The sequence below is a fragment of the Dasypus novemcinctus genome, chromosome X, assembly GCF_030445035.2.
Source record: "Dasypus novemcinctus isolate mDasNov1 chromosome X, mDasNov1.1.hap2, whole genome shotgun sequence".
NCBI classification, from domain to species: domain Eukaryota; kingdom Metazoa; phylum Chordata; class Mammalia; order Cingulata; family Dasypodidae; genus Dasypus; species Dasypus novemcinctus.
The window spans coordinates 22839120-22866701 of record NC_080704.1 but is presented as its reverse complement, the minus strand read 5'-3'; the positions used below and the strand labels follow the sequence as shown (position 1 = coordinate 22866701).

The window sequence follows — 27582 nt, the reverse complement described above, 5'->3', positions numbered from 1 at the left end:
ACTTTAGTGAATTACATTTAAGGGCAAATAAAGTATTCATTTTTCATTTGTAAGGTCTTTGTTTATGTTGGACCAAAAAAATAGTTAAACATACACGATTTGAAAATTCCTATTTATTGGCTTTTACCAGGGAACATTTAAATATTTTACTTCAAACTTCAATATTTTCTGACATTCAAAACAATTTAGAAAATGTAAATGCCTGAAGATCACATTTCCTGACTCAAGGGAGGGGAGGAAAAAGGAAATTATGTATACAAGGCAGGGCATAATGCCAAATGTTGAATCATTCTTCAAAATTAGTTAATATCACCCAGTTTGTTTTCTTGATCTTAGCATGTTATAATAAGTTTTATATAACTCATAGCATTGATTTCAATTCCTTTTCTTTAATCCTTTTTATATTTTAAGAAACAAAATAGTACCTTTCCGTCTCTACTTGAAAAGGAAACATTGGGTTAGGTAAAACAATCAGGGCTTGGGTTTTAACAGGTATTTATTGCATAAGAAATCTCTAAAATCCCAGGAAACTCCTAGAGAGTAGAGACTCTTCTCTATCTTAGTAAGCTAATACTTAGCACGGTAGGAATGGTCCTAACAGAATATGTCATAGGTCAGAAACATTTTCAGTGAGACTAGGAAATCAAGAAGAAGCAAGAGCTACCTGAGTTAATTCTCTCTCATTCACTCTCTGTTCCAAACCCTGGTTTCCCTGTGTGCTCCCATCCTGGCCTTTGCCCTGGCTAGTCCCTCTGCCTGGAATGCTCTTCAGCAAGATGGCTAACTCCCTTTCTTCCTTCAGGTCTTTTCTCAAATATCACCTCCTTTAATAAAGCCTACTCTGACTCCTTTATTTAAAATTGGGAACTGCACCTCTCCCACCCTTGCTCTTCTCGTTTCCTTTATCCAACTTACTATCTTTTTTTTTTAAGATTTATTTCTCCCCTTCTCCCTCCATTGTCTGCTTTCTATGTCCATTTACAGTGTGTTCTTCTGTGTCTGCTTGTATTCTCATTAGGCATTTCCAGGAACTGATCCTGGGACCTTCAGGAGTGGGAGAGAGGTGATCATTCTCTTGCGCCACCTCAGCTCCCTAGTCTGTTGTGTCTCTTATTGTCTCTCCTCAGTGTCTCTTTTTGTTGCGTCATCTTGCTGTGTCAGCTCTCCGCGTGGGCTAGCACTCCTGCACAGGGCAGCACTCCACATGGGCTGGCTCAACACATGGGCCAGCTTGCCTTCACCAGGAGGGCCTGGGTATCGAACCCTGGACCTCCAATATGTTAGACAGGAGCCCAATTGCTTGAGCCACATCTGCTTCCCTCACTATCTTTTTTTCCATGGTATTTATCATGTTCTTACACTAATTTACCTATTATTATTATTGTTGTTGTTGGTATTACTTTTTCTCTCCCTGTTAGAAGTTAAGATCTATCTAAAGCAACCTAGAAGAATACCTGGCATGTTTTAAGTGCTCAGTAAATAAATGTATGAATGGGGAGATGAGTGGATGAGCAAATATATATATAATTTGACAGTATTGAACCACCTAGGTCCAGGGTGGCAAATGTCTAAATGTCATGGAAATGTAGAAGAATGATATGGGATTGTGATGTAGGCCAGCTGCCAGCCTCACAGTTTACCTACAATCAGAACTTTACTTATCAAATAAAAATAGGTTTTGGAAAAAATAGCAATGTAAAATTCATTATAACTTTTTAAAATGCATAACTTTTCTGTGGTAATCAATGAGCAGTTATCCACAGATGATTTAAAGTACAGTTGTAACCAAGAATGTAAAAATATGTGAGCCCGACAGAGTAATTGTAATATACATAATTTATATTCTGTGCTCCACTTTATTGACAAAATTCTTTTTCCTTAGAATTAGAGTTGCTTCCCAGTGTACTTAATAGACAAAACACAATTTTACAAATGTCAAACTGTAGTTCTGTGTTTCTGTGTGACAGATTGATTTGGGTAACAGGTGATTTTGTGACCTGTACATGTCGTCTCTGCTCTTGGTTTATCAGTGCCTTCAAAAGTTTGATATTCTTTTCTGCATCTGTCTCACTGGGTTACATGTGTCAGATAGAAGAGTACATTGCTGCGTTCTATCTGTTGTCCAAACTTGCCTAAGCATTAGTATTAAGTCGTAGATGAACCTTAAAATCATTTCTGGAACACTCATGGTCCCATGCATAACTTGGAAAAAATGGGAACATTAAGCATAGTCTGGACATTGAGATATCACCCAAGGACATTTTGTCAGTTGTATTAGTGTGACATCACATATACATAAAAGTAAATAAAAAATAATTTGCTCATGTGATTAGAAAAATGTACATCTGAAAATTTGAGGAACAGAAAAATGTGTGCAGGACAAAACTGTGACTAATTTTGGGGGCTTAGACTAATGTCCAACTCACCATAGGTGTTACTCTTCTCTTCACCTGTCAGAGCATTTTCTGTACCCTCTGAGCCCCAATTTAGAAAAATATTTTTAAAATTCTAGTTAGCATTCTCAGATGATTTGGAATGATTGCATCCATGGGGTTGGGGGGGTGGGCTATTTAAGAAAACAGGAGTACCCTGAGAAAAGGAGTACTTGAAAGCTTATGTTAAAAATAAGATTTTCAGTAGGAGAGTTGGAAGATAAAGTCAAGGAAGTCTCTCAGAAAGTAAAGGCCAAAAAAAGGAGAAAGAAAATAGGCAACATAAAGAATTCACTTCCAGAGATGCAATATCCAACTAATAGAGGTGTTGCAAAAAGAAGCGGGAAAACTAGATGGAAATTATCAAAGAAATGTTAGTGTTCATCCCGAGGTAAAGAATTCAAGTCTTTATATTATAAAGATTCCCGAAGCATCTAGCGTTCTGAAGGCAAAAAGACCCTTATTTATCTTATTAGTATGGAATTTCAGAAATACAAGCACAAGCAAAATCCTTTAAACTTCCAGAAAGAAAAACCAGGTTACCTACCCCCAAAAAAATGTGTATCAAGCTAGCATCACACATCTCACCAGTAGCACCAGATGCTTAGAAGGCAACAGACCAGTGGCATCAAAGTCCTGAGGTAAGATTATTTTTATGCCAGCATTTGGTACCAAGCCAAACTATACAAATGTGAAGACAAAATAAAGACATTTTCAGAGGTGCAAGGTTCAGAAAGTTTTCTTCCTTATCACCTTTCTTTGTAAGTTACAAGGGAGAAGAAAGAGACAGATATAGGAAACTGAAAATAGCGGATTCAGCCAGGAAAGCCTTGAAGAACTATCTGAAGATGATAGCTATGAAATAGGCTTAAAGAACAACCAATCCCAACTGCAGAAGAAGAGACATCTCCAGGCAGGAAAGGAACTTTCAATAGAATGGAAAGTATGATTAAAGGCTAAGGAAAATTTAAGAATAATAATTAACCTCTCCTTCCCAAAAAAGGGGGAAACTGTTCTAAACAGGAAAAATAGAAAACTGTCTTAAGAAATTCATGGTCCAAAATCAAAGTAAAATTTATCAAGCATTTAATGAAGTGTTTAAAAAAAAAAGCATCCAGTAATAGTTCCCTTAGATTGGCCTGTCATTGTAATGGGTCCATATAAAAGGGAATTTATAGTACCTAGCCTGCATGTGAACAATATTTATATTGTCATAACATGGATACTATTGTACAGGCTTTCAACTTTTAGAATCTGGCTGTGGAGCGGGCGTGAAGGATTTGGTTGTGGTTGCAAAAGAGGATGTTAATTGTCTTAATAATCTTAATATTGATAATAATACTGCTAGCAGCAGGTGGGGGTGGGTGGGTAGGAATATATTTGAGGAAAAGAATGTAAGGACACTCTTAGCCTCCTTTTATTATACAAAGTAAGGAGCTGAGACTCTGTCCAAAACTGCTAGAAAAGACAAGAAAGAGGTTTATGTAAAAGTAATCTAATTCCCAAACAGTGGGAAGGAAAGATGGTGGAAGGAAGGAGCATAATATGTGACCTCCTCAATTTTCTTACCTTTATATGTCAGTAGACATTGTCTTACAGTTAATAAGAAATTACAAAGTGTATGGCAGGGAAAGGATAGAGAGATTGAGAGGTGGTTATTAAGGGGTAGAGTTTTTTGTTTTGTCTGTCTTTTTTTTTAATTACTTATTGGCATAATGGAAATACTCTAACACAGATTGAAGCAATGAATGCACAAATCTCTAATCTTTGGATGGATTGTATGCTTTGTGAATATGTATCAATAAAATTGATTTTTTTTAAAAGGTGAGAGTAGAACCAGACAGACACAGGGAAAAGACAGCCATGTGACAACAGAGACTGAAGTGCTTCAGCTGCAAGCCAAGTAACATTAAGCTTAGGCTGCGGGCTGGGAAGAAGCAAGGAAGGATTCTCCCCTACAGGTTTCATAGGGAGTGCGGTCTTGCTGATGCCTTAATTTGGGGTTCTTAGCCCCCAGAACTGTGAGGCATTAAATCTCTGTTGTTTTAAGACTAAAGAGAGTGAGGGGGAGGGAGGGAAAGATATTACAAAGTACAGAAAAAAAGTTTTTAAAAGGCCTAAGCATGTGGGTAAGAGGAGACCTGCTTTTCATCACAGGCTGTTGTGTCACTATTTTGTTAGCCATGTGTATGTATTACTTTGATTTAAAAAAAAAAACAACAAAAAGATGTTCTGTGTCCTACTGTGGCCCACTGGGTGGACTGGGGGAGAGTGTGGACTACAATGTGGACCACTGTCCATGTGATGCAGCGGTGCTCCAGAATGTATTCGCCAGGTGCAGTAGATGTGCCGCAATGATGGAAAAGGTTGTTGATGTAGGAAGAGTGGGGTGAGGGGGTTGGGGGGTCTATGGGGACCTCATATTTTTTTAATGTAACATTAAAAAAATAAAAAGAAAGGGGTATGAATAACCAAGCCAGTTTTCTATATAAAAGTTAATGAGGTAAGCGTATATGGCTCAACTGATAGAGCGTCCACCTACCATGTAAGAGGTCCAGGGTTCAAACCCATGGCCTTCTGGCCTGTATGGTGAGCTGGCCCATGCACAGTGCTGCCACATGCAAGGAGTGCTGTGCCATGCAGGGGTGTCCCCCGCGTAGGGGAACCCCATTTACAAGGAGTGTGCCCCACAAGTAGAGCCGCCCTGCACGAAAAAAGCACAGCCCGCCCAGGAGTGTCGGCGCACACATGGAGAGCTGATGCAACAAAAAAGACACAGATTCCCGGTGCTGCCAAAAATTCAAGCAGACACAGAAGAACACACAGCAAATGGACACAAGAGAGCAGAGAACAGGGGGAAAGGGTGGAAGAAGGGGAGAGAAGTAAATTTTAAAATTTTAAAAAAGAAATGTAATGAAGGCTTCTACCTAGATGATGCCATTATCAATAGAAAAAGAAAGAATAAAAGGTATTTACAGTACCATGCTTGACACATAGTGTTTCAGTATTTCCTTCCTGAATTAAAAGATCAAAGGGAGACTACATTTTTCAGTAACTTCATTGACATGGGAGCAAAGGGTAGACATGAAACATGAATCAAACCCCATGAACTTGGCCTCATGAGTTCAAATGTCGAACCCATTAGTCTACAAATTGCAATATGACAGTACTTTGGGGTATAGAAAAGAAAGGTGAGACCTTCTTAACAGTTTCATTTCTGTGTATGACATATATAATTTAGTAAAACAAAAGTATATAATTTATAAACCAGTAAGTATACAAATATTGGGTATTGGGTATATGCTAAAAAAATCTTATTGATAAGGATGTGCTACCATAAGTTCAGAGACCATTGTCCCAAATCCCTCAAGATTGAAGAATGAACCAAAATGGGAGGGGAGGGGTACGTAACCATGGACCAAAGCAGATTCATTACTATTGTAGTTATTATCTTGTGTTAATGGAGTAACTTGTAGCATTGATATAAAAAAAATTTTTAAAGTTCAGAGACCACTGCTTTAATCAATCTGAGCTAACTGACCCAAGAAATACAGACCAGTTACAAAGACCAGGAAAATAAGCCTATGTGTTCTGTTATCAGCCTTCTCTAATATTAACATGGTCAAAGATTTGTTACGTGTTTTTTAATGTCATAAAAAAAACACACAACACAGGCTTGATGCATAGTAGATACTTAATAAATATTTTCTGAGCTTTTATCTAAATCTCGCTTAAATGTCCTACATATACATGTTTTTTGAAAGATTTTTAAAAAGAATTTGGCCCTTTGCTTTCTGCCTTTCCTATTGTAGCTACTAACAGCTATCACTCTCAAGCACTTGTACCTGGTCTCATTTGGGGAGAAGAGGGACCCAGGAACTAGGTAGATACTAGGTCAGCTACTGTTTGATTTCACCCTAATGCCTACTGCACAGGATTGTTGTGAGAATTAAAGGAGGTTATGCAAGTGCAATTACAAAATAAAGGGCTAAACAAGTATGAGGGAGTCATTTTGTTATGGTTGCCAAAGTTCCAGAATGACCAAATTGCCAGAGTAGTGGGATGGTCTACAAGTGAGAGCCTCTGTCTTCATAAAATTGCGGGCCTGGGTTCCTTTTTTCCCTCTTCTAAGGGCCTTTTTTTCCCTTTTATTACCCACTTTCAGAAGCATCCACATTAGGATGTCCTGGCATATGTTTTTGAGAAATCTTTGAAATTCACTATTTTGCTAGCATTCTGTGGGAATCCCAGAAAATGTTAATTAAACTCAAACCTTTATATAGAATACAATAGCAATAAAAATAATGAATTATTTGTATAACACATTTAGGTTCTGCTAACAGCACTTAAGCACCTAGAAAAGAGTAAAATGACATTAAATTCAAAATAGAAATGATAGTCTTTATTTGACAGGCTTATGTTTTTTGATTTGTTGGGTTTTGTTTTATTGTTGTAGTTTTAGCTATAACATATAATAAGTGTCTTGATTAAATAAGGTGTAGTTAATCTGCTGCTCTCAGGATGACTAAATAATTGAAATCCTTATTTATACTTCAACTTTTCTCTTTCTCTCCTGACACCTTCCCTCAGATATATTGAAGAGTCCACTGTCTTTAAAAATCCTTCCCTTAACCCTCATACCCTTCACCATTACATCAGAGTAAATGGTCATTTTTTTTCCATGTCTAATCTTCCATACAAATGTTAAATCCTTTGTGATTTTGTGATTTTGTGTTTTAGTTATTCATTTCTCCTCTCTAAGATCCCAGGTGATCCTGAAAATAGAAAGTAACTTAGATATTTCAAACAGAAAAAAACTTCAGGGGAGCAGTGTAGCTCAGTGGTTGAGTGCCTGCTTCCCATGTGTGAGGTCCTGGGTTCAATCTCCATTACCTCCTAAAGAAAAAAAAAAGGAAAAAAAACACAAAACTTCAGTGTACTTACTCATATGGCCATGCCGAAGGTAGAAACCTTCACATTTACCCTGGAATATTTTTCAGCCCCTCTCCCCAGTAAAGAGAGTTTTTTAATCTATAGTATTGGTTCTACCTTAGTACAACCATGTGTCAGAACAAAGGAGAATACTCTGATCTGCTGTTTTCAGACTTCTTTACACCCTCTCCCCTTACTTCATAAAGTTATGCATTCTAATTGTTTCTGGTAGGAAGAATGAAGACTTGGAAATACTCAAGCCTAATATTATATAGAAACTAAATTGACCTACATGATGGGCTAGTATTATTCTGTCTCTGACATTTAACTTGAAAATATATTTGGATGGCTTGTGTTTTCTCTTTACTTGATGGGTCAGTAAAGGGTGGATTGTGTATATTAATTCGAGGACTTCTAATATAGGCTAAATTATTATTGCTTGATTTCTAGTGGAAGGAAATAGCTTTAACTGTGTGCTTTCTCCCCTTATATTTGACTCAACAGGATGAAGGCAGTATCAAAGAAATTGCAATCACACATCATGTAAAAGAAGGACATGAAAAGGCAGATCCTTCCCAATTTGAACTTTTAAAAGTATTAGGGCAGGGATCATTTGGAAAGGTAAGTCATGAATGCGTGCTTTTTAAAAAAATTGTTTTCTGAAATTCATGTGTATTTTATGCACATGGGGAAATAGAAACATTTTATGAAATGCTACCCATCTCTCTACAAGAAATGTTTTCACTTTTCTCACTATGGTATGTGTGGGAAATTGAACAAAGTTATTCAAAAGTACATTGGAAACTTTAGTAAATTGGCAGTATTTGCTTCATTTAAAAATCACAAGCGATTCTCTTGATAAGCTGGTCTCTTTGAGTCCTTATGCAGTATTGGAAGGTGATCATGCAATACATTAGAATAGTGTATCTCAACCTTTTCCTCCAAAGTATCCCTACTATCGGAAGACAATGAATGTAAGTATTCCCAAGGAGCTAAGTAAGGTAGAGGGTTACTACTACAATATGAAATTTTTCGGATTTATGGCTTGTCTTTAAAATGAATGCAAGAGTTTGCTTTCGATTCCATGATATCGTGTTTGTTTTTTGTGTTTTTTTAAATTTTTTTATTCATTTTTTTAAAATATTACATTCAAAAAATATGAGGTCACATTCAACCCCACCGCCCACACCCCACCACTCCCCCCACAGCAACACTCTCTCCCATAATCATGACACATCCATTGCATTTGGTAAGTATATCTCTGGGCATCGCTGCACCTCATGGTCAATGGTCCACATCATAGCCCATACTCTCCCATGTGTAATATCAAAAAATGGTTTCCAAAACTGCCAAGTAAAATTGCTCCAGAAGATACAACACTTTATCGGTTTTTTTCAAGTATTCCTTAACCACCACCCCCCTCCCCATGCACATCTCAGGGACACTTCCTGTACTTCATTTTGAGAAGGACAGCATTACAATTACTACTAATTGATTTATCTAGACCATTCCTCAGCAAGAGAAAAAATTCTGAGGTTGCCATACTTTTCAAGCTTCAAAATGACACTAGTTTAGTGCTCTTACGTATTTTAATGGGACTATAGTAATTCTTGGCTAACATAGGTAATTTAAATTACAGTTGTTAACCTCTTTCAAACCCAAAGTGTTGCTTTTAATCCAAATATAGATTAAGACCTAGGATCATAATGGTTACAAGTTTGGGCATTGGTCAGAGAGAGTGGGTTCAATTTTTTTTTTTTTTTTTTACTTCTTTGAATCCCGTTTTCCTCTTCTAGCCAGTATTAAGTGTTGAAGTTCCTCAAGGTTCAATTCTAGGCTGCCTTCTCCTCATTCTATACTCTCTACTAATTGATTTCCTCTATGCCCACTATTTTAATTATAATTCACGTACATCTGACATAACAAATGTCTATCTCCGGTCTAGATGTTTCTTCCAAGCTCTAAACTTTCTATATAATTGCTTGAGTTTTCCATTTGCATGTCTTAAAGCACTTTAAATTCAGCATGTCTAAGATATAATTCATCTTCCCTTTCTCCCAAACCTGCCCTGTTTCATTTTCCTCTGTCACTATGAATTTTATCCAGTTAAGCAAGCCAGAAACTTGGGAGGCTTTCTTGTCATAACCTTCTCATGCCCACCCCTTCCTCATCCCTTAGACCAATCTGATCCATCACCAAGTCCTATTGATTTAGTAAAGAGCTCTCAAATCATGCCTGTTCTCTCCTCTACTGCTACTCCTCCAGTCTGTGTTATCAGTTCTCCCTGGTCTATTGAGGAAATCTCCTAACTGGGTTTCCCAGGTTTATTCTTGCCTCACTCCATTATTTGCATGGTAGTCAGCATGAACTAATCTTATATCTTGTCCCCTTAACTATCCCATAATCTCTCTTCTCTCTTAGGATAAAGATAAATCTTAACATGGCTGAGAAGCCTCTTGGTCTGGCCCCTAGCTACCTCTCGCTACCTCTCCAGCATCATTTTATATACTTTTCTCTTCACTCTCTGCATTCTTACCACTCGGCCTTTTTCAGTCTTTAAGCACGCCAGGCTCAATCCCACCACAAAGCCCTTCCATAAGCTCTTCCCTCTGCCTGAAACACTCTGCTCCCACCCCCACCCCTTCTTCATCTGGTTAGCACCTCTCATGCTTATAATCTCAACAAAGTCTTCCCTGCCATTCTGATCAGGTCGTTTCTCTATTATACCCTCTCAGATCATTGTATATCCCATCTTCATAGCACTTACCACAATTTCAGTTTTTCATTTTTGTAATTATTGTTTGTCGGCTCTCTCCCCCCACTAGACTATATGTTCCATGAGTTCAGGAGCCATGCCTATACCATGTCCCAGAATTGAACTGATAGCACAGGACCTAGCATATAACTCTGGAAAGAATTAATGAGACAATTAAGAGTCCTGACCTCATAGAGTAGTAGTGAGAATTAAATGATAAAAAAAGGCTAAAGTGCATAATATCTGGTATTAAATTGTATTATCATGGCACTTGAGAAACTCAGATAGATGGGTTAGTTTTTATACATTAGATTTTCAAGGAACACAGTATTTAAGATCCTAGGAATTAGTATGTTTCTCCTTTATTTCTTGCAGAGTAACTTAAATACCTTACTATAAATAGTAAACATTAAAAATAGGGCGTCTCCTTTCTTACTCATCCTAAAAGGCCAGCCTATAAGCCAGGGAAACAGAGATGACCTGTCAGAGTCTAGAATAGCTTCAGCAGGAGTTAGAAAGGTCAGAACAGCTCTGGTGGAGGAATGTCCCATCGCATCCATGACTGCTGCTGCCCCTGCTGTGCCTGGCTGCTTACCCACCCAGAGGAAGGAGATGAAGAGTGCCTGGAGCAGAAGCACAGGACTGGGTGGCTAACCTGGTTCTCATCCCAGTACCTCCACTCTGACACTAGGCAAATTACTTAACCTCTCTAAGCCCCAGTTTGGGAAGCTCAAATTATGATGATCTATTAAAAATGCTCGTGAAGGTATTAATACTTTGAAATTTTAAAGTGCTGAAAAGTATTAAGAAGGTGCTTTTCAAAGAAGAAAATTTGGAATCAACGAGAATTATTCTTGTAGAGTAGAACAAAGAAGTTTGATTAAGGAATCTTAAGAATGAATAAATATCAGATAATCCTAATTATCTTAATCTAATTAGAAGTTATTTCAGTTTAAAAATATTAATAATCTCTGATTACCTTTAACATTTGAACATCATTCTACCTTAGAAAGTCCCTGATTAAGAATGTTTTTCTCACTCTAGTTTGCTGTTCTCTCTCTAGTTTGCCTCCCTACTAACTGGCTGAAAGGACCTAAGGGGTGGGGCATGGTAAAGAAGGGAGGAGTGATTATAGGAGAGGGGCACATCCTGCATCAGGAATTTTGGGCAAGTTGTTGTGCTCTTCATTTGGTTTGAGGTCATTGCCCATTCCTTTTGGCACAGTTTCTCAAAGGAACTCTGCATGGCTCCTAGAATCAGTTGGATGAGTCATTTTTTAAAACTGTGCTAATAGTCTGGCGTCCTAATGCAGGTAATTGAGAGTTGTGACCCTAAAGTTAATGTTTTATTATATTTGTTTTTCTTCTTCCCAACTGTGGCGGCTCAGTAACACTGCTACAGAAGAGTAGTAGGTAGGGGGAGAAAGAGTTGAAATTCAAGTCCATTTAGCAGGTCTGTTTAGAGATTTGATGGAACAGATCATGAAATTAATGGTCAAAATGAGTAGAGGGATTTATTCATAGTTTGGTTTTAGCCATCTTGTATCATGACCATGAATTATTTAGAGCAGGCTTTATTCATTTAGCATAAACCCACACTATATTTTGAAAGCAGCCAAAAATAATTGCAAAATCAATGTTTAGTAATGTGCTTTGGGGTTATGTTCTTCCTATTTGGGTATATGTGATCATTTGATTTTTAAATTGTGGGGGAAATTCTGACTTAAGTCACATTAGATATTTTTGAATAGGCTTCATCAATGGAAATGTACTTTTTTAAAATGTTTTTTTATTACAGAAATTAAGAACTTAACAATCATACACATTATAGAATTCCCATATAACAACCCTTCACCAACACACCACACTATTGTGGAACATTTGTTACAGATTTGGAGATAATAATATCAAAATATTACCACTAACTATGGTCCATAGCATACATTTGGCCTATTTTTTCCATACCCCCTATTATTAACCCAGTACATCTTTGGCATTGATGTAAGAATATCACAGTATTGCTGTTAACTATAGTCCATAGGTTACATTAATTGCATTTTTCCCATGTTTCTCTACATTCCCACCACCCTGCAACAGTGATGTACATCCATTCTAGTTCACAGAAGGACATTCTTGCGTCTGTACTATTAGCCACAATTCTCATCCACCTCTGGGTTCACTGTGTTATTCAGTCCCTAGGTTATTCTCCAGCCTTCTTTCATTTGACATTTACATCCCTAGACTACCCTTTTCAGCTACAATCCCGTTTATAAGCCAGCAGCTACTCACTATAATGTGTTAAAACCATCAACTCTATCCAGGAAATGCACTTTTTAAATTATTCTGCTCAGCAGTGAGAAATTTGGATGCAGTTTTCATATACAAGAAAGACCATTCATCAATAAATAATCACATCAACAGAAGATTGCAGTCAAGGGGAACCCCTATATAACAATTTTTGCCATATCAGAAGAATGTTTTGTTAAAAAGAGCCATCATCAGTGTTCTATGTTAAACTAGGCTTTTCTCAATCTAATTGCTACTTAGTTTACAGAAGGTTTTTCTGTCTTATGGGTTACACGCTCTTTGGGAATTGGCAAACAACATAAAGAAAAAACATTATTCATTTATATTGACACCCCAAGTTATAACTACTGTTTACAATTGGTTGTTTATAATTGGTACATTTTAAGGGAAATACTTGATCTACAATATGTCAGAAATTGTCTAATAATAAATTATTATAGCAGGGGTCTTATTTTTTTAACAAAGCTATGGTTTACGATAACTTTGTAAAACTTATTTTCTCTTATGTTAAATACAGGTTTTCTTAGTTAAAAAAATCTCAGGCTCTGATGCGAGACAGCTTTATGCCATGAAAGTATTGAAGAAGGCCACACTGAAAGGTAAGTGCTGCTACTATTTGTAATATTCATGTGTAGTATAAACAAACTGGAAGTTAATCATCTTAACTTCTGGTCTCCAAATAAGTTTTTATTCTGAGCCTGTGATTCATAAAAAGTTTATGCAGCATTTCACTCTTATAGGTGGAAAGCTTTTAGAAGAAATTGCACATAGATTTTTAAAATTCATTAATCTTCCTTGAGTTTAGTATTATCACTTATTTTACCACCAACCTCTGGATGTTTTATGTATTGATTCCTAATATCAATTTTTTTCCACTTCAATTTACCTGTAATTTCTAAAGCCTTTAAAAATATTCTGGAAGGAGTATTTGCAATGATTATTGACTATTTCTGATGTTGTTATTCCCATTTATTCACCCATCCTGGATATTATCAACATCCCCAAAACTTTTACCTTCCTCTATAAACACCATCCTTTGCTTCCAGTCTCTTGCTCCCTTTCTGAATGTGTTTTCTATCCTATTCAATCTCTACCCCATGGCATATCACTTACGTCATTCTTTTTAAAAAAAAAAAACATTTATTCATTTCTTCCCACCCCTTGTTGTTTGCACTTGCTGTGTCTGCTCATCTTCTTGTTTCTTTAGGAAGCACCAGGAACCAAACCCAGGACCTCCAATGTGGGAGGGAGGTGCCTAATCACTTGAGCCATCTCTGCTCCCTGCTTTGCATCTCTCATCAAGTTTTTCTTCTTGGTCTCTTGTTGCATCATCCTGTTGCATCAGCTTGCCACGCCTTGCCCATCACGTCAGCTCACTGTCTTGCTCGTCTTCTTTAGGAGGCACTGGGAACCTCCGCTCCCTGCTTTGTTGTGTTTCTCATTAAGTTTTTCTTCATGTGTCTCTTGTTGTGTCAGCTTGCCATGCCTGCCTTTTGTGCCAGCTCATTGTCTTCTTTAGGAGGCACTGGAAACCAAACCAGAGACCTGCCAGGTGATAGGCAGGAGCCCGGTCACTTGAGCCACACCTACTTCCCAAGTGCCCTCCTTTTAACATCACTGCTTTTATGATTTTACGATCATGAATCCCATGTTACAAAACTATAGATGGAACTTATATAAGAGAGTTCATTCATAAAAGCAACAAAAGAAAAAGTTTGTTTTCGTGTTTTTAACAGGATTCATGTTATGTATAGTATGTGCAAAAGAAGCTACAAAACTCTAAAAAATCTAAATGGTATCAGAAAAGGGAAGAAATGCCCAATTCCTCTTAGAGTCTCAGTTCTTCCCTAACCAACCAGTTAACTCAATATCATCAAATTTCCAGTTGCATTTCTCTTGAAACATAACAATATGATTCAGAACTTCATTTGGAAAAACATACAGCTCAAAGAGTATTCTGGAAAAGAACAATGAGATGGAAGCAAGCTCTGTCAGATACTAAAGCATTTTAAAAGCAGCAGTAATTCGGTATGTAATTGAGGGAAATAATGCAGACATATATATCAGTGGAACAAAGTAGTAAAAAAGGATTATTTATAAAATTTTAATGTATTTGTTACAAGAATTTTGAGTACCTGCTATGCCATATGACGAAGCAGTTATACAGAACCATGGAGGAATTAAATAATTATTCAATAAATTTTGTTTGAAATACTCCTGAGAAACTTGGAAAAAAATTAGTCTTCTCTTAGACTCTATGCCATAATAGATGCCAGCCTAGCTGAATTTTAAAACTTAACACATCTAAGAAACTTGTGAAAGGGTTATTGAGCAAATTACAAACCTGACATACAAAAAATTCAACCTTTCGTACAATGAAAAATAGTATAAATAGAAAAACATACAAGAAAATGTTTGCCTCAAATATTACAAAATATTAATGCAATATAAGGAGTTGATTAAGGGGCTTCCACTGGCCAAATATGGGGCAATTTGAACATGATATCGATAGTTTCTTCTAAACTATTGAATAAAGTAAGAATCCATGAGTCTATATTAATGTAAATACTGATGTAATGTAAAGTAATAAATGTAAAAGGAATGATGGAGTTAGGAGTTGATAAGAAATAACATTACAACCACCACAGAAAGGATTTCAGAGTAAATTTTACACACAAGAGGATAAAATAAATAATCTTTGGGAAAATGTTCTCTTGCTACTCAAAGAAATACGTATTAAAATAGTTACATTTCATATGATAGAAACATAAGTTGGAAAGCAGTTTTGCAATAAGTATGAAGAACCATTACTGCTACTAATTTAATCTGAGGAAATAATCTCAGAGAAGGAAATCATGTACTTGAAAATTCTCGTAATAGCAAAAATTTAGAAATCACATAAACATTGAAAAATAGATTAATGTTCATAAACTTACAGTATCCAATAATAGGCTATCATTATAATGATATTTTAAGTGAACTTAATGAAAATACATAAGTGAAAAACTATAGGAAATTTTTTACCACAAGTATGTAAAATTATATACACATATTGAAGGGATCATAGAAAAGTGAAAATACTTGATTTATTGGAAGTGTAGGCTGCTAGATCATTCTTAACATTTTAAAATTTAATCTTTATTTTTATCAAATATCTTTGTAGTCTTATAATGTAAAATAGCAGTGCCTTACCCACCCTCTTCCCTGACCCAAATCTATTTTTTTAACTTGTCACCTTTTTATTATGAAAAATTTTAAACATGCACAAAAGTAGAAAACCTGGTATAATAGCCCCCCACACCCTGAGCACCCATCACCCAAATTCAATAATTGCCAACTTATGGGCTATCTTGATCTGCAACCCCCACCCCCTCCCTACACATATTATTTTCAAACAAATCTCAAGCATCATATCATTGCATCCATAAATATTGTGGTATGTAGTTAAGCTATAATTCTTTGTCTTTAATATACCCACAATAAAATTATCACATCTAAAATAATAATTCCTTCATATAATCATATATCTGGTCAGTTACTACATTTCTAACTCTCTTATACTGGCCCAATTCTTGACCCCCAGAGGCAGTGACTTTCATTTCTTTAGCCACTGTTCCTTCCATTTTCTTTCATAGTCAACATTCTTTTTTTTTAAAGATTTATTTATTTATTTCTCTCCCTCCCCCCCCCCCCCCACCCGCCCCAGTTGTCTGTTCTCTGTGTCTATTTGCTGCGTCATCTTCTTTGTCTGCTTTTGTTGTCAGCAGCTCAGGAATCTATGTTTCTTTTTGCTGCGTCATCTTGTTGTGTCACCTCTCCGTGTGTGTGCGGCGCCATTCCTGGGCAGGCCGCACTTTCTTTCGTGCTGGGCGGCTCTCCTTATGGGGCGCACTCCTTGCGCGTGGGGCTCCCCTACGCGGGGGACACCCCTGCATGGCAGGGCACTCCTTGCGCGCATCAGCACTATGCATGGGCCAGCTCCACACGGGTCAAGGAGGCCCGGGGTTTGAACTGCGGACCTCCCATGTGGTAGACGAATGCCCTAACCACTGGGTCAAGTCCGCTTCCCAGTCAATATTCGTATATGCAATTCCTTGATTGTTTTACTTGGAGACATTATTAACTTCCAGACAGAAGACTAGAATTAAGTTTGTTTATACTAACACCCATACACAATTCCCTTTTCTTGTCCTCCCAGTAATGTTTTCATTATAATAGCTTTATAAAAATTGTTCTCAGCTGAGCCAAATAGTATACTGGAGTCACATTTCCTTCCCATCTTCGCTGTATTAGATCTCTTTTCCTAAATTCTATATATACCTTTTTCTCAGTGTACTTTCCAGTTTTGACAGAGCACATCTTCTAGCAGTTACTACCGCAGAAAAGGTGAATAGATGGTAAATTTTTCCTCATTTAATTTATAATTGGGCTGGGTGTAAAATTCTAGGTCAGAAATAATTTTCCCTCAGATATTTGAAGGCATCGCTTCCATTGTTGTATGTATGCAAATATGAAGTTTATTGCCATTTTGATTCCCAGACCTTGGTATGTGAGCTGCTTTTCCTCTTTGGAAGTCTTTAGATTCTACTCTTTATCCCTAATTTTGTGAAATTTATGTAGTGCTATTCTTCACTGTGGTTTGGTTTTGTTTTTCTAATTGTGGTAATACTAGGTATGTGGTAGTCTGAAACTATACAATCTAGAAACTCATTTCTTCAGATTTGAAAAAGTCTTTTGTCATTTCTCTAACGTTTTGTAACTGCTACTCTTTGGATATGGTGGACCTCCTAAACTATTCCTGAATTTTCTTATCCTCCGCCTTCCTATTTTCCATTTGTGTCTCTTTTTTTATTTTCTGGGAAATTTCATCAACTATCTTCTGACCCTTCTATTGAACTTTTACTTTACCTTCATTTTTAAAAATTCTTAGATTTTCCTTGTTCTCTGATTATTCCATTTTTAAAAACTCTCTATTACAGAAAATGCCAAACATTTGCAAAAAAAAAAACAAAACAAAATATAGTAAACCTCCATATATCCCTCTTTCTGCTTCAACATTTATCAATTCATGGTTAATCTTTTTTTCATCTGTGTTCTTCCCCTTCTCCTCCTCTCTTATTCCAAAGCAAATCCCAGACATTGTATAATTGTTCCATAAATATTTTAGCATACATAAAGAGTAATAATATAGCTCTATCATTTTACCATTAAAAATTTTTTTAAAAATCCAGTGTTCAAATTTCTAGTTGTCCTTAATGTTATAACTCATTCTTCTTTTTGCAGTTTGCTTGAATCAGCATCCAAATAAGATCTATACTTTTTAATTGGTTGATATCATTTAAGTCTTTTCATCTGTTATGCTCTATCTCCATTTTTTTTCCTTGTCATTTAAAGATATGGTGTCCCTCCTCCCTCTCCTTTTAGAGCTTCCTTTTCTTTTTCTTGTTTCATGAGTGCAGTATCTTTTTTGCTTTCTTGGAGGATATGAATTACAAGGTTGGATTGTTTGTTTAAGTTTTTTTTCTAATTTTGTCTGTTTCCCATTATTTTTTCTGTTTATTTTGATGTCTGTTTTTTATGTTAGAGCCACTTCTCAAATACCTGGGGGTCCTTTGCTGCCCTTTATTTGAGAGTGATATATTAAAACACTGGTTGAAAAGGGTTCCTGTGGCAAGAATTTACTTATTTCTCATTGGCTCCCTTCCCTTAGGCTTAGATTTCAGCTTTCTATGTTCTTCTATGTTAGTTAACCACTTAGCCATCTTCTTCTACTACTGCATCTTCTCCTTTTCTTTGTCCTTATGAGTTTATGCATATTATTTCCATTATTGTCATTTCAGTGGGTTTTCAGGAGAAAGCAGAGAATATAACATCTGTCTTTAACCAGAAGTTGCTTTTGCCATTTCAAAGTTCTTATTAATACATCAACTGGTGGGGTCAAGATGAAGTCAGTGGCATTAGGTTTTGGGCTTAAAAGGTTTTGTAAAACCATTGCTTAAAACAATTTCCTAATACACAGTCCTAGAAACATATATAGCATTTCCTCTTGCTCACTCTCATGTTCTAGTCAAGGGGGTTTTAAAACTAATAACTTGTATATAAGAAAAATTATTTCACAGGAATGTAGTTGCTTTGCCAGCATGAGTCAGTATTAACAAATTCTATTTTAGGGTTTTGCGTTTAACCAATATAAAATATGTCTTCTTCTGAACCAGTGTATACTAATCAAAATTCCTGAGTGTAGGTTGATTTATATTTGTCACTAGGTCTTTACATAAGCAAATGAAACCAGATTAGAATTCTTACACAGTCCTGTCTTAGACAAAATGAAGGAATTCTTTAGTGAGTGAATCTCACTGATCATTTTCAACCAAACAAGCTCTCATCAATGTTAGAAGGAAAAGTTGAAAACTATCTCATGAGATTAAATCACAGGGGAGCAGATGTAGCTCAGTGGTTGAGTGCCTGCTTCCCATATACAAAGTCCCAGATTCAATCCCTGGTACCTACCAAAAAAAAAAGTTTAAATCATAATCTAAAGAAAATCATCTTGTTCTAGCTGCTTATTTTATAAAGGAGTAAAGGGTAAGTCCCTAATAAATGGTTTCACCAAGGTAATTTATCTAGTTACTGTCATAGCTACTAAACTATGATTCTTGACTACCAAATAATTGTTTTTTTCATTGTGGTAGAATAATAGAAGAGGGATATATGGTTAATATATTGATGGGTACTTTTGCTAGCTTCCTGAGCAGAGGAGTGATTTTTAAATGATTAGCTTTGTATGCTTTCTATAGTTATTGAAAGAGACAGAAATTTAGAATCTAGCATTAAGGTTATAGGAAACTAATCCAAGATTGTCTGGGTAGCAATGGAAAAAGGGCAGACCTGGGCTAGACTGGAATACAATGATTAGGAAGCCTTAGGTGATGATGAACTTCATTTGCATAAATAATGGAAAAGACCTGTTTGATATAATAAGGAAGGTGCCAGGGTTACAGTGGTAGAACAAATTAATGAAATTAGGGACTGATAATGAATTTTGTACCCCAGCTGGACAAGCCAGTTAAAGGACAGAGCTGCATAGACATCATTATCAGTCAGAGGCACCAAAAATTTCCAGTTGGGTATAGAAAGCTTGTAGAATGGGAAAAATAGGATATTTTATAGCTGCTTTGTAGCTATTTTTATATTCCTTTTAGAGAAATGGCTATTCAAGTCTTTTGCCTAGTTTAAATTTGGTTGGCTTTTAATTTTTATTGTTGAATTGCAGAATTTCTTTATATATTCTGGATATTAAACTTTATCAGATACGTGGTTTCCAAAATTTTCTCCCATTGAGTAGGTTGTCTTGATAAAGTCCTATGATACAAAGAAGTTTTTCATTTTGATGAGGTCCCATTTATGTATTTTTTCTTTGGTTCCTTATGCTTTGGGTGTAAAGTCATCATTCCCAACCCATGATCCTAATGGTGCTTCTCTATGTTTTCTTCTAAGAATTCTATAGTCCTGTTCCTTTATTTAGGTCTTTGATCCATTTTGAATTACTTTTTCTATATGGTGTGAGGTAGGGGTCCCCCTTCATTCTTTTGCACATGGATATTCAGTTATCCCAGCACCATTGTTGAAGAGACTATTCTTTCCCAATTGATGGACTTAGTAGCCTTGTCATAGATGTGAGGGTCTATTTCTGAACTCTCTGTTTGACTTCATTGGTCTCTATACCTGTCCTTGTGCCAGTACCATGCTGTTTTGGTTCTGGTGCTACTTTTTTTATGTAATAATGGTAACCACAATTATATTGAATAGCTCTTACAGATTAGGTAGGCCCTGGGATATACAAACCTTAAAATCAATGGGCACATGGGCTTCACAGGTACAGTGGTGTTATCCCTATTTTATAGATGAGAGGTAATGCAGGCTCAGATTTTGAATAAGTAACTTGCTGAAAATTGCAAGATAAGTGTCAAAGGAATTTGTTTTAAAGTTCACCTCTGAAACTATTGTAATTGTAGCCATATGTATGTTTTACAGTTCGAGACCGTGTACGGACAAAAATGGAACGTGATATATTGGTAGAGGTTAATCATCCTTTTATTGTCAAGTTGCATTATGGTAAGCTATGAACCACCTTCCACCTCATCCCCCACTCCCTAAGTGCATTCAGATATACTAAGGTCTATAAATATATATTTGTTTATATCTGTATGTGTTTAGCAGACATGTAGTAATGTCATGGAAATTGAAACATTACCTCTTAGACAAACTTTAGAACGTTTTATTGCATTGTCTTATGTTGCCTTTAAGAATTATAAAATTAATTTCTCAGTGGTAGGCATAGGAAAAGGTAATAATAATCATTGCCCTTTTTTTTTTTTTTTGATAATTACCAGCATTTTGTAATCCATATGTGTTAGCCCAATTTAAATGCAAGAAAGGTCCTTGGTGCCTGGATAAAAGACCCTGAAATTATTATCAGCTTTCTTTTCCCCAAAGCCCTGAGCTTTTTCTCAGTGGGTACAGGTGTGGTGATTCTTATTATGTGTGATTAAATCTAACCAACCCTCATTTTTTCTATGGTTAGTGCATGATTTTTGTGTTTTATTTCATAGTTAAATAAGCCTTTTTCTGTTGGGAGTTTTTCTTATTGATCACATGTTTTGGACTATTGTATTCCTAAGAGACTCTTGCCTGAAGAAAATTTTAACAGATGTTCTCATGGTTCCATAATAAGAAACACTGTATTTAACATTTCCACATGGAAACTAAGATAAATCAGTGGTTTTCTTCTAAATAAAAATCAGCTTGTATTTATGATATAATCATTAATTTGCTAAAAAGTTAAATTCATTTGTGAATAAGTTGGCCTAATATAAGCATAAAAACTGAAAATTTCATTTCTTCATTCAGCTTTTCAAACTGAAGGGAAACTGTATCTTATTTTGGATTTTCTCAGGGGAGGAGATTTGTTTACACGCTTATCCAAAGAGGTATATAATTAATCTGTTTTTATCTATTTATACGCATCCTTTTCCAAGTAAAGCTTTGTTATGTTTCAATATTGTGCTTATCGTATTTTCTCTGGTGGAACAAGATTCTTACATCAAAGAATTAGAACCAAGAAAAGAGTTATTTTCCTATTTTTTTAATTTATTGTAGAAGTAGGACTTTAAATTGCCAAACTATCTTTAAGGTAACCCTGCTTCTTTTAGTTATAGTTCAGAAGCAATAATGTATCAACAAGGTGTCTTTAAACAATTCGTAATGGGAATTCAACATGTATTTTAAAGATCACTTTTCATTCCTAAAATGTTCCTTTGGTGGGACAGCAGTGGTACAACCTGAATATAGTTGTTGTATAACAAAATGTAAAATTAATTCCCCCACAGTGCATTTTTTAAGTAATTAGCTGACAGATTAGATATTTTTTTGGCAAATTCCTTTCCTAAGTAAATTGTACATAAAACTAAGTGTGATTAGCATCTTTGTATTTTTTGAATATTTAAACTCTAAGGTGGAACTTAAAAACCACAAACACAAAAAGAAAATAAAGACAGAAAAATTATTATTTTATTTTAGGTGATGTTCACAGAAGAAGATGTCAAATTCTACTTGGCTGAACTTGCACTTGCTTTAGATCATCTTCATAGCCTGGGAATAATCTATAGAGACTTAAAACCAGAAAAGTAAGGAATTGTGCTAATAAGTTTAATACAATGTAATATCATTATTTAGGAGGTAATAAAAATAAAATTATTTCAAAGAACCCCCACAAGCATTGAATTAGAGTGCCTGTTCTTCACACCTATGCTAACACTACATAGTCTCAGACTTTAAATCTGTTAATTGAAAAATGTTATCTCACTTTTATTTGCATTCTTTGATTTTTTAATGACCTTGAAATCTTTGTTCATATGTTTATTGGAAGTTTGTAATTTTATGTGAAATCTGTTCATGATCTTTGCCCATTTTTCTCTTGGGATGTTATTTTTTTTCTCCATTGATTTATAAAAGATCTTTACAAATTAAGAATTTTAACCACTCAACATACATTGCAAGTATATTTTCCTAGTTTATTTTTAAATTTTATCTTTATTTTAACTTACACAAGTATTTTTTCTGAGTGAGATATACCATCCTTTTCCTTTATTTCCTCTGTAATTTTTACTCTTAGATTTTCCCAATCCCATCATCAGATATTTTTCTTCTAATTTTATGGTTTCATTTTTTTTCCTTTAACTACATCAGAAATTTTTTGGTGTAAGAAATTGTATAGAGTTAACCCTTGCCCCAAAGCACTATTTATTGAAATTTTTTTCTCCACATAATTTTATATTTTAAGAGTGCATTGCACAAATTTCCCATACCTCTTATAGTAGCTGTTAATAAGCTGATATTACTTAAATTGCTCATATTTCTATTTTTTAATTTATCTGGTTCTTATCTACCAGTTTGAGTAAGAGCCTTGCTCTATCAAAAAAATTTTAATATCTTCATTGATGTGTAATTCACATGCCATACAATTCATCCATTTGAAGTGTACAGTTCGGTGGTTGGTTTTTAGTAAATTCACAGAGTTCTGCAACCAACATCTTTATCAAAAGCTTTGCATATTTCTTACTTTAAAATGTTATGTGCAAACTTTACATATCACATCAGGAAATAGAAGAAAAGCTTCTTCATAATCCTGATAAGTGATCATTTAGAAATTGTTTTGCTTTCACATTTATGTTTGTTTTCCATATATTTTGTATTCAGGTAAATTTCATATGGTTCTGGTTTGGGGGTTGTTTTTTTTAGGAGGTACTGGGGATTGAACCCAGAACCTCATATATGCAAAGCAGGCCCTCAACCACTGAGCTATACCCGCTCCCCTAGTTCTGTTTTTATTCCCAAAAAATTACTTACTTTCTCTGGCTTTCCCAACTTCTGACTCTCATGATGTAAAATATAATTCCTGGTCAGAATAAATATTCAATATGCAGTCCTTACAAGAAAAAAAATTGTTATAAACATAGATTAAATACTTAAAAGAAAAATATGTGTTAGAGTTTTATATCACTTGATTGAGCATATTTATTGTAGACCATTGTATTTGCATTGGTTATAAAATCAGATAAAGCATGAGCACTGTCTCAAGGGTTGAATAAGAGTTAATGTAGGTAAGATTGCTTATAGTGAGATCTTTCACATAGGTGTCTACATGATTCTATTAACTTGAAATAATGCTTATTTGGAAAATGATCCAAGTAAATACCATCATACTCAACTTGGGAGAAATTGAAATTTTTAGACCAAATGTTTTATGGACTGTAAGGGGTTTTCCAGATTCTTTTAAACTAGCACTCTGTTAAAAGAAATTTGGTAAAAATAATTATTAAGTATTGAAAGGGCACTTTGTTTATTGAAAGTGATACAGTTGCCGACTTCTTTCAAAGATAAGGTGTGGGCATGGTTATCTTAAAGGAATATAAACTCTATAGAAGGAATAAATAATGCCCTTTTAGCAATTTTTTCTTTGTTCTTTTTTCCCCTCTAAAAATTACCAAGAATGATTTGAAGTTTGTTTTGTTTTAGAACTGTCTTTCCTGTATTTATTGAACAGTGAGGTGAGGGATGATGTCCACTGTACATAATAATAATATTGGTCTGCTTTATAAGGAAGCATTTAGTATTTTTTTCATAGCAAGTTCCTTATAATGAGAGAACTTGAAAACTAGGTCCTGCTGAATTATCCTCATTTGAGAACTTTGTTTTAATTATAACTGAATTGATGAAGTAGGAAGTTTGGTAGTATTTTGTCATAGTAAAATTTTATTATTATTACAAAATTTGCCTTGCACTTTTAGTTAGAATTATAAGTAGAGGAGCAGATGTGGCTCAAGCAGTTGAGCTTCCGCCTCCCACATGGGAGGTCCTGGGTTCAGTTTCTGGTGCCTCCTGAAAAAAAAAACAGAAATGAACAACAAGCAAAACAAATGAAAAAACCTACCAGGGAAGCCAGTGTGGCTCAGTGGTTGAGCACCATCTTCCCACACATGAGGTCCTGGGTTCAATCCCCAGCCCCCAATACCTCAAAAAAAAAAGTAAGGGAATAAACATATTATGAGATGACTTTAAATATAAGTGAAACAGTTTATAACTTTTAAATCAGTAGAACAAAATACCTAGCATGAAATAAAATTGTTGTCCTACAGCTTAGTACTTACTCCTTTCTATGGCTCCTTAATTAATGGTATTACTGTCCACTCAAATAGCTGCTTAAGCCAGAAACCTGAGTGTCATTTTCCATTCTTCTTTATTGTGATTCATGTCTAAGAGTTTACTAAATACCTTTTATTTTTCCCTCTAAATTGTTTTCTAAAGTCATAGCTGTGATTACCTCTATTCTTCCATACGTGTAAACCTTTTCTAATGTCATTTGTCCTTGGGAAGAGTTCCAAACTATTTGGAATGCCTTATGACGCTCTTTGCATACTAGCCCCAACCTACCTGAGGAACCTCGCCTGTTTATTCAACAAACATTTCTTATTTGTCTGTGTTCCACCAGACACTGTGCTATCAAAAAATGAGTAAGATCACAACCATCTAGAGGTTCACTGTTTACTGGGAAAGAGAGAAAACAGTAGAGAATATATACAGTGAAGGGATGGTCAGTGAAAAAAAAAAGGAGTGAAAAACAGTAAGGAAGGCGTATTTTGAGAAGTGAATTGTGTAGGCCATGTCAGAAGAAAAACTAGGAAAGAATGACTGAATCAGATGCCTTAAAAATGACCAAGAGAATGAGAACTCCAATGGATTTGACTTAATCGTGTAGACCCTCTCTCTGTTGTGAACAAGCACTGAGGAGTTTAGACCACCTCTGCAGAAAGGCATTAGAAAGGTGTTAGAAATATAGGTTTGGGGGTTCTTTTCCTAATAGTTTATAAGTGCCTCTGGCACATTAATACAAGTTTATGGCTTTGCCTTTGGGATTTGTTACATGTATATATGTATCCAAAAAAAAACTGTTTTTCTCATTTACCTTTGCCTTCTTATTCACATTCTCAAGTGATATTTTAGAATGAACATGGTGATCTAATACTTGAGGATGTTTATCTCTCTCTAGTGGTTTTAAAAGATTTCCTCCTGCCTTTGTCTTTCAGCATACTTCTTGATGAAGAAGGTCACATCAAGTTAACAGGTAAAAATCCTCATTTTATTAAAATACGCTTTTCTACCCTATGTAATTTCCTTTAATGTTGACTCTGGAACAAATATTGAGTAATACATTATTTGTACTAAAAATTAAGATTAGAATTTTAAAATAATTAATGTAAATGTTGGAACTTGAAGTTTAAAATTTACATGTACAAATTACTGTAGAATAGTTAATGAATTCAGTATTTATTTTGGCAGATTTTGGCCTAAGTAAAGAGTCTATTGACCATGAAAAGAAGGCATATTCTTTTTGTGGAACTGTGGAATATATGGCTCCAGAAGTAGTTAATCGTCGAGGTCATACTCAGAGTGCCGATTGGTGGTCTTTTGGTGTGTTAATGGTAAGGTTTTGGGTTGTTTTGTTTTATGTTGTTTGTTAAATGAGCATTAGCAGTGAATGTTATGAGAGAGAAACAGATGTTTTTATTTTCTGTATTTTATAATATGTGTAATAAATACCCAAGAAAAATTATCTTATGCAGTATAGAAGGAACACATTACTTGCTTCCATCTCTTCTTATTTTGAAAAGGCAAAAATGTATTACCGTAGATTTTCTGGAAATAGTAACAATCTGAAGTGGTAACAGTTCTCTAAAGGAGAAACTGGTCCAGGAATATGTAAGTGACCCTTAAAAATAAAATAAACTCATATGAAATTGGCATATATGTAAAATTTTTCACATACTTATACTTTTAAATTGCCATTTAAAATATTAGTTTCTACAAAAGAACTATATATAGCTCAGTTTTCTTTTAGGAATCATCAAGAATTTCAGTAATGAATTGATAGAACTATTAATCACTTTTATTATGTAGCATTTTTAGAAGATTAATTAAGATGTTGCTTTTTTTACCCTCTGGCCTTGATTTTATACTTAATGGCTAATACCATTGATGATTTTGCCTTTTTATAGTTTGAAATGCTCACTGGTACACTACCTTTCCAAGGAAAAGATCGAAAAGAAACAATGACTATGATTCTTAAGTAAGTACTCCCTAATGCATATATTTTGATGAGATTTTAAAATGCCTCAAACTAGAAAATGAGATTTTAGAATGTTGGCTATAGTGTAAGAAATAACTAAGAAATCATCAATATTAAATGGTTTAAATAACAACAAACACCAAAGATTTACAGTACTCATATATCTTCAAATTAATGGTGGAATATTGAAAGCTTTGCCTTTGAGATTGGGAATATGACAGAAATGCCCATTATATCACTTACGTTCACATTGTCCTGGAGGTCCTAGCAAGTGACAGAAGGCAAGCAAAAGAAGTAAGGTATAAAGTTTTTTTAAGAAATAAAATTTAGATAACTTAATAAAGTACACAGAATATCCAAACTCTTCATGTAAATCCAAAGAGGTGGAATTACAGTTTAGCAAATTTAGAATTAATAAAAGTTTCACCAGTTTAGCTTTAGCTGGATGCAAGGTCAATAAATAAAAATCTTTTTCATGTCTGTATAATAGCAACAAACAAATAAAATTTTTTTTAAAAAATACTATTTGTAATAGTATCAAAAAATACCACATACCTGGGGAAAGTCATATAACACCTCTATGCAGAAAATTAGAAAATTTTATTTAGAGAAATTAAGACTGAAATACTTTAGGAGGATATGCTATATTCACATTATGACATACACAGTATTGTAAAAATGTCAGTTCTAGACACCATTGTTATCCAGTAGAATTAAAATGCAAACTACATATATAACTTAAAATTTTTAAAAGCCACATTTTAAAATGTTAAAAGAAACAGTTGAAATTGAAATTAATTTTTTTTTCTCTCCCTTTCCCCCCTGTTGTCTTCTCTCTGTGTCCATTCACTGTGCGTTCTTCTGCATCTGCTCGCATTATCTGGTGGCACCAGGAATCTGTACCTCTTTTTGTTGTGTCATCTTGCTGCGTCAGCTCTCCGTGTGTGCGGTGCCACTCCTGGGTGGGCTGTA

At 35.1% G+C, this 27582-nt stretch overlaps 1 protein-coding gene across 14 annotated transcripts in view; it reads left to right on the top strand.

Annotated features, from left to right (window-relative positions):
* The window catches only part of RPS6KA3 (ribosomal protein S6 kinase A3), a 126227-nt gene that overhangs the window by 54858 nt on the left and 43787 nt on the right, over positions 1-27582 (top strand). For all 14 annotated transcript variants that reach the window (XM_071213362.1, XM_071213364.1, XM_058291500.2 and 11 more), the window contains 8 exons: positions 7869-7985; positions 12943-13024; positions 20460-20540; positions 21336-21415; positions 22005-22111; positions 25571-25608; positions 25824-25966; positions 26540-26610. In XM_071213362.1, the coding sequence (XP_071069463.1) occupies positions 7869-7985; positions 12943-13024; positions 20460-20540; positions 21336-21415; positions 22005-22111; positions 25571-25608; positions 25824-25966; positions 26540-26610 (719 nt within the window). The remainder of the gene's footprint in view (positions 1-7868; positions 7986-12942; positions 13025-20459; positions 20541-21335; positions 21416-22004; positions 22112-25570; positions 25609-25823; positions 25967-26539; positions 26611-27582) is intronic.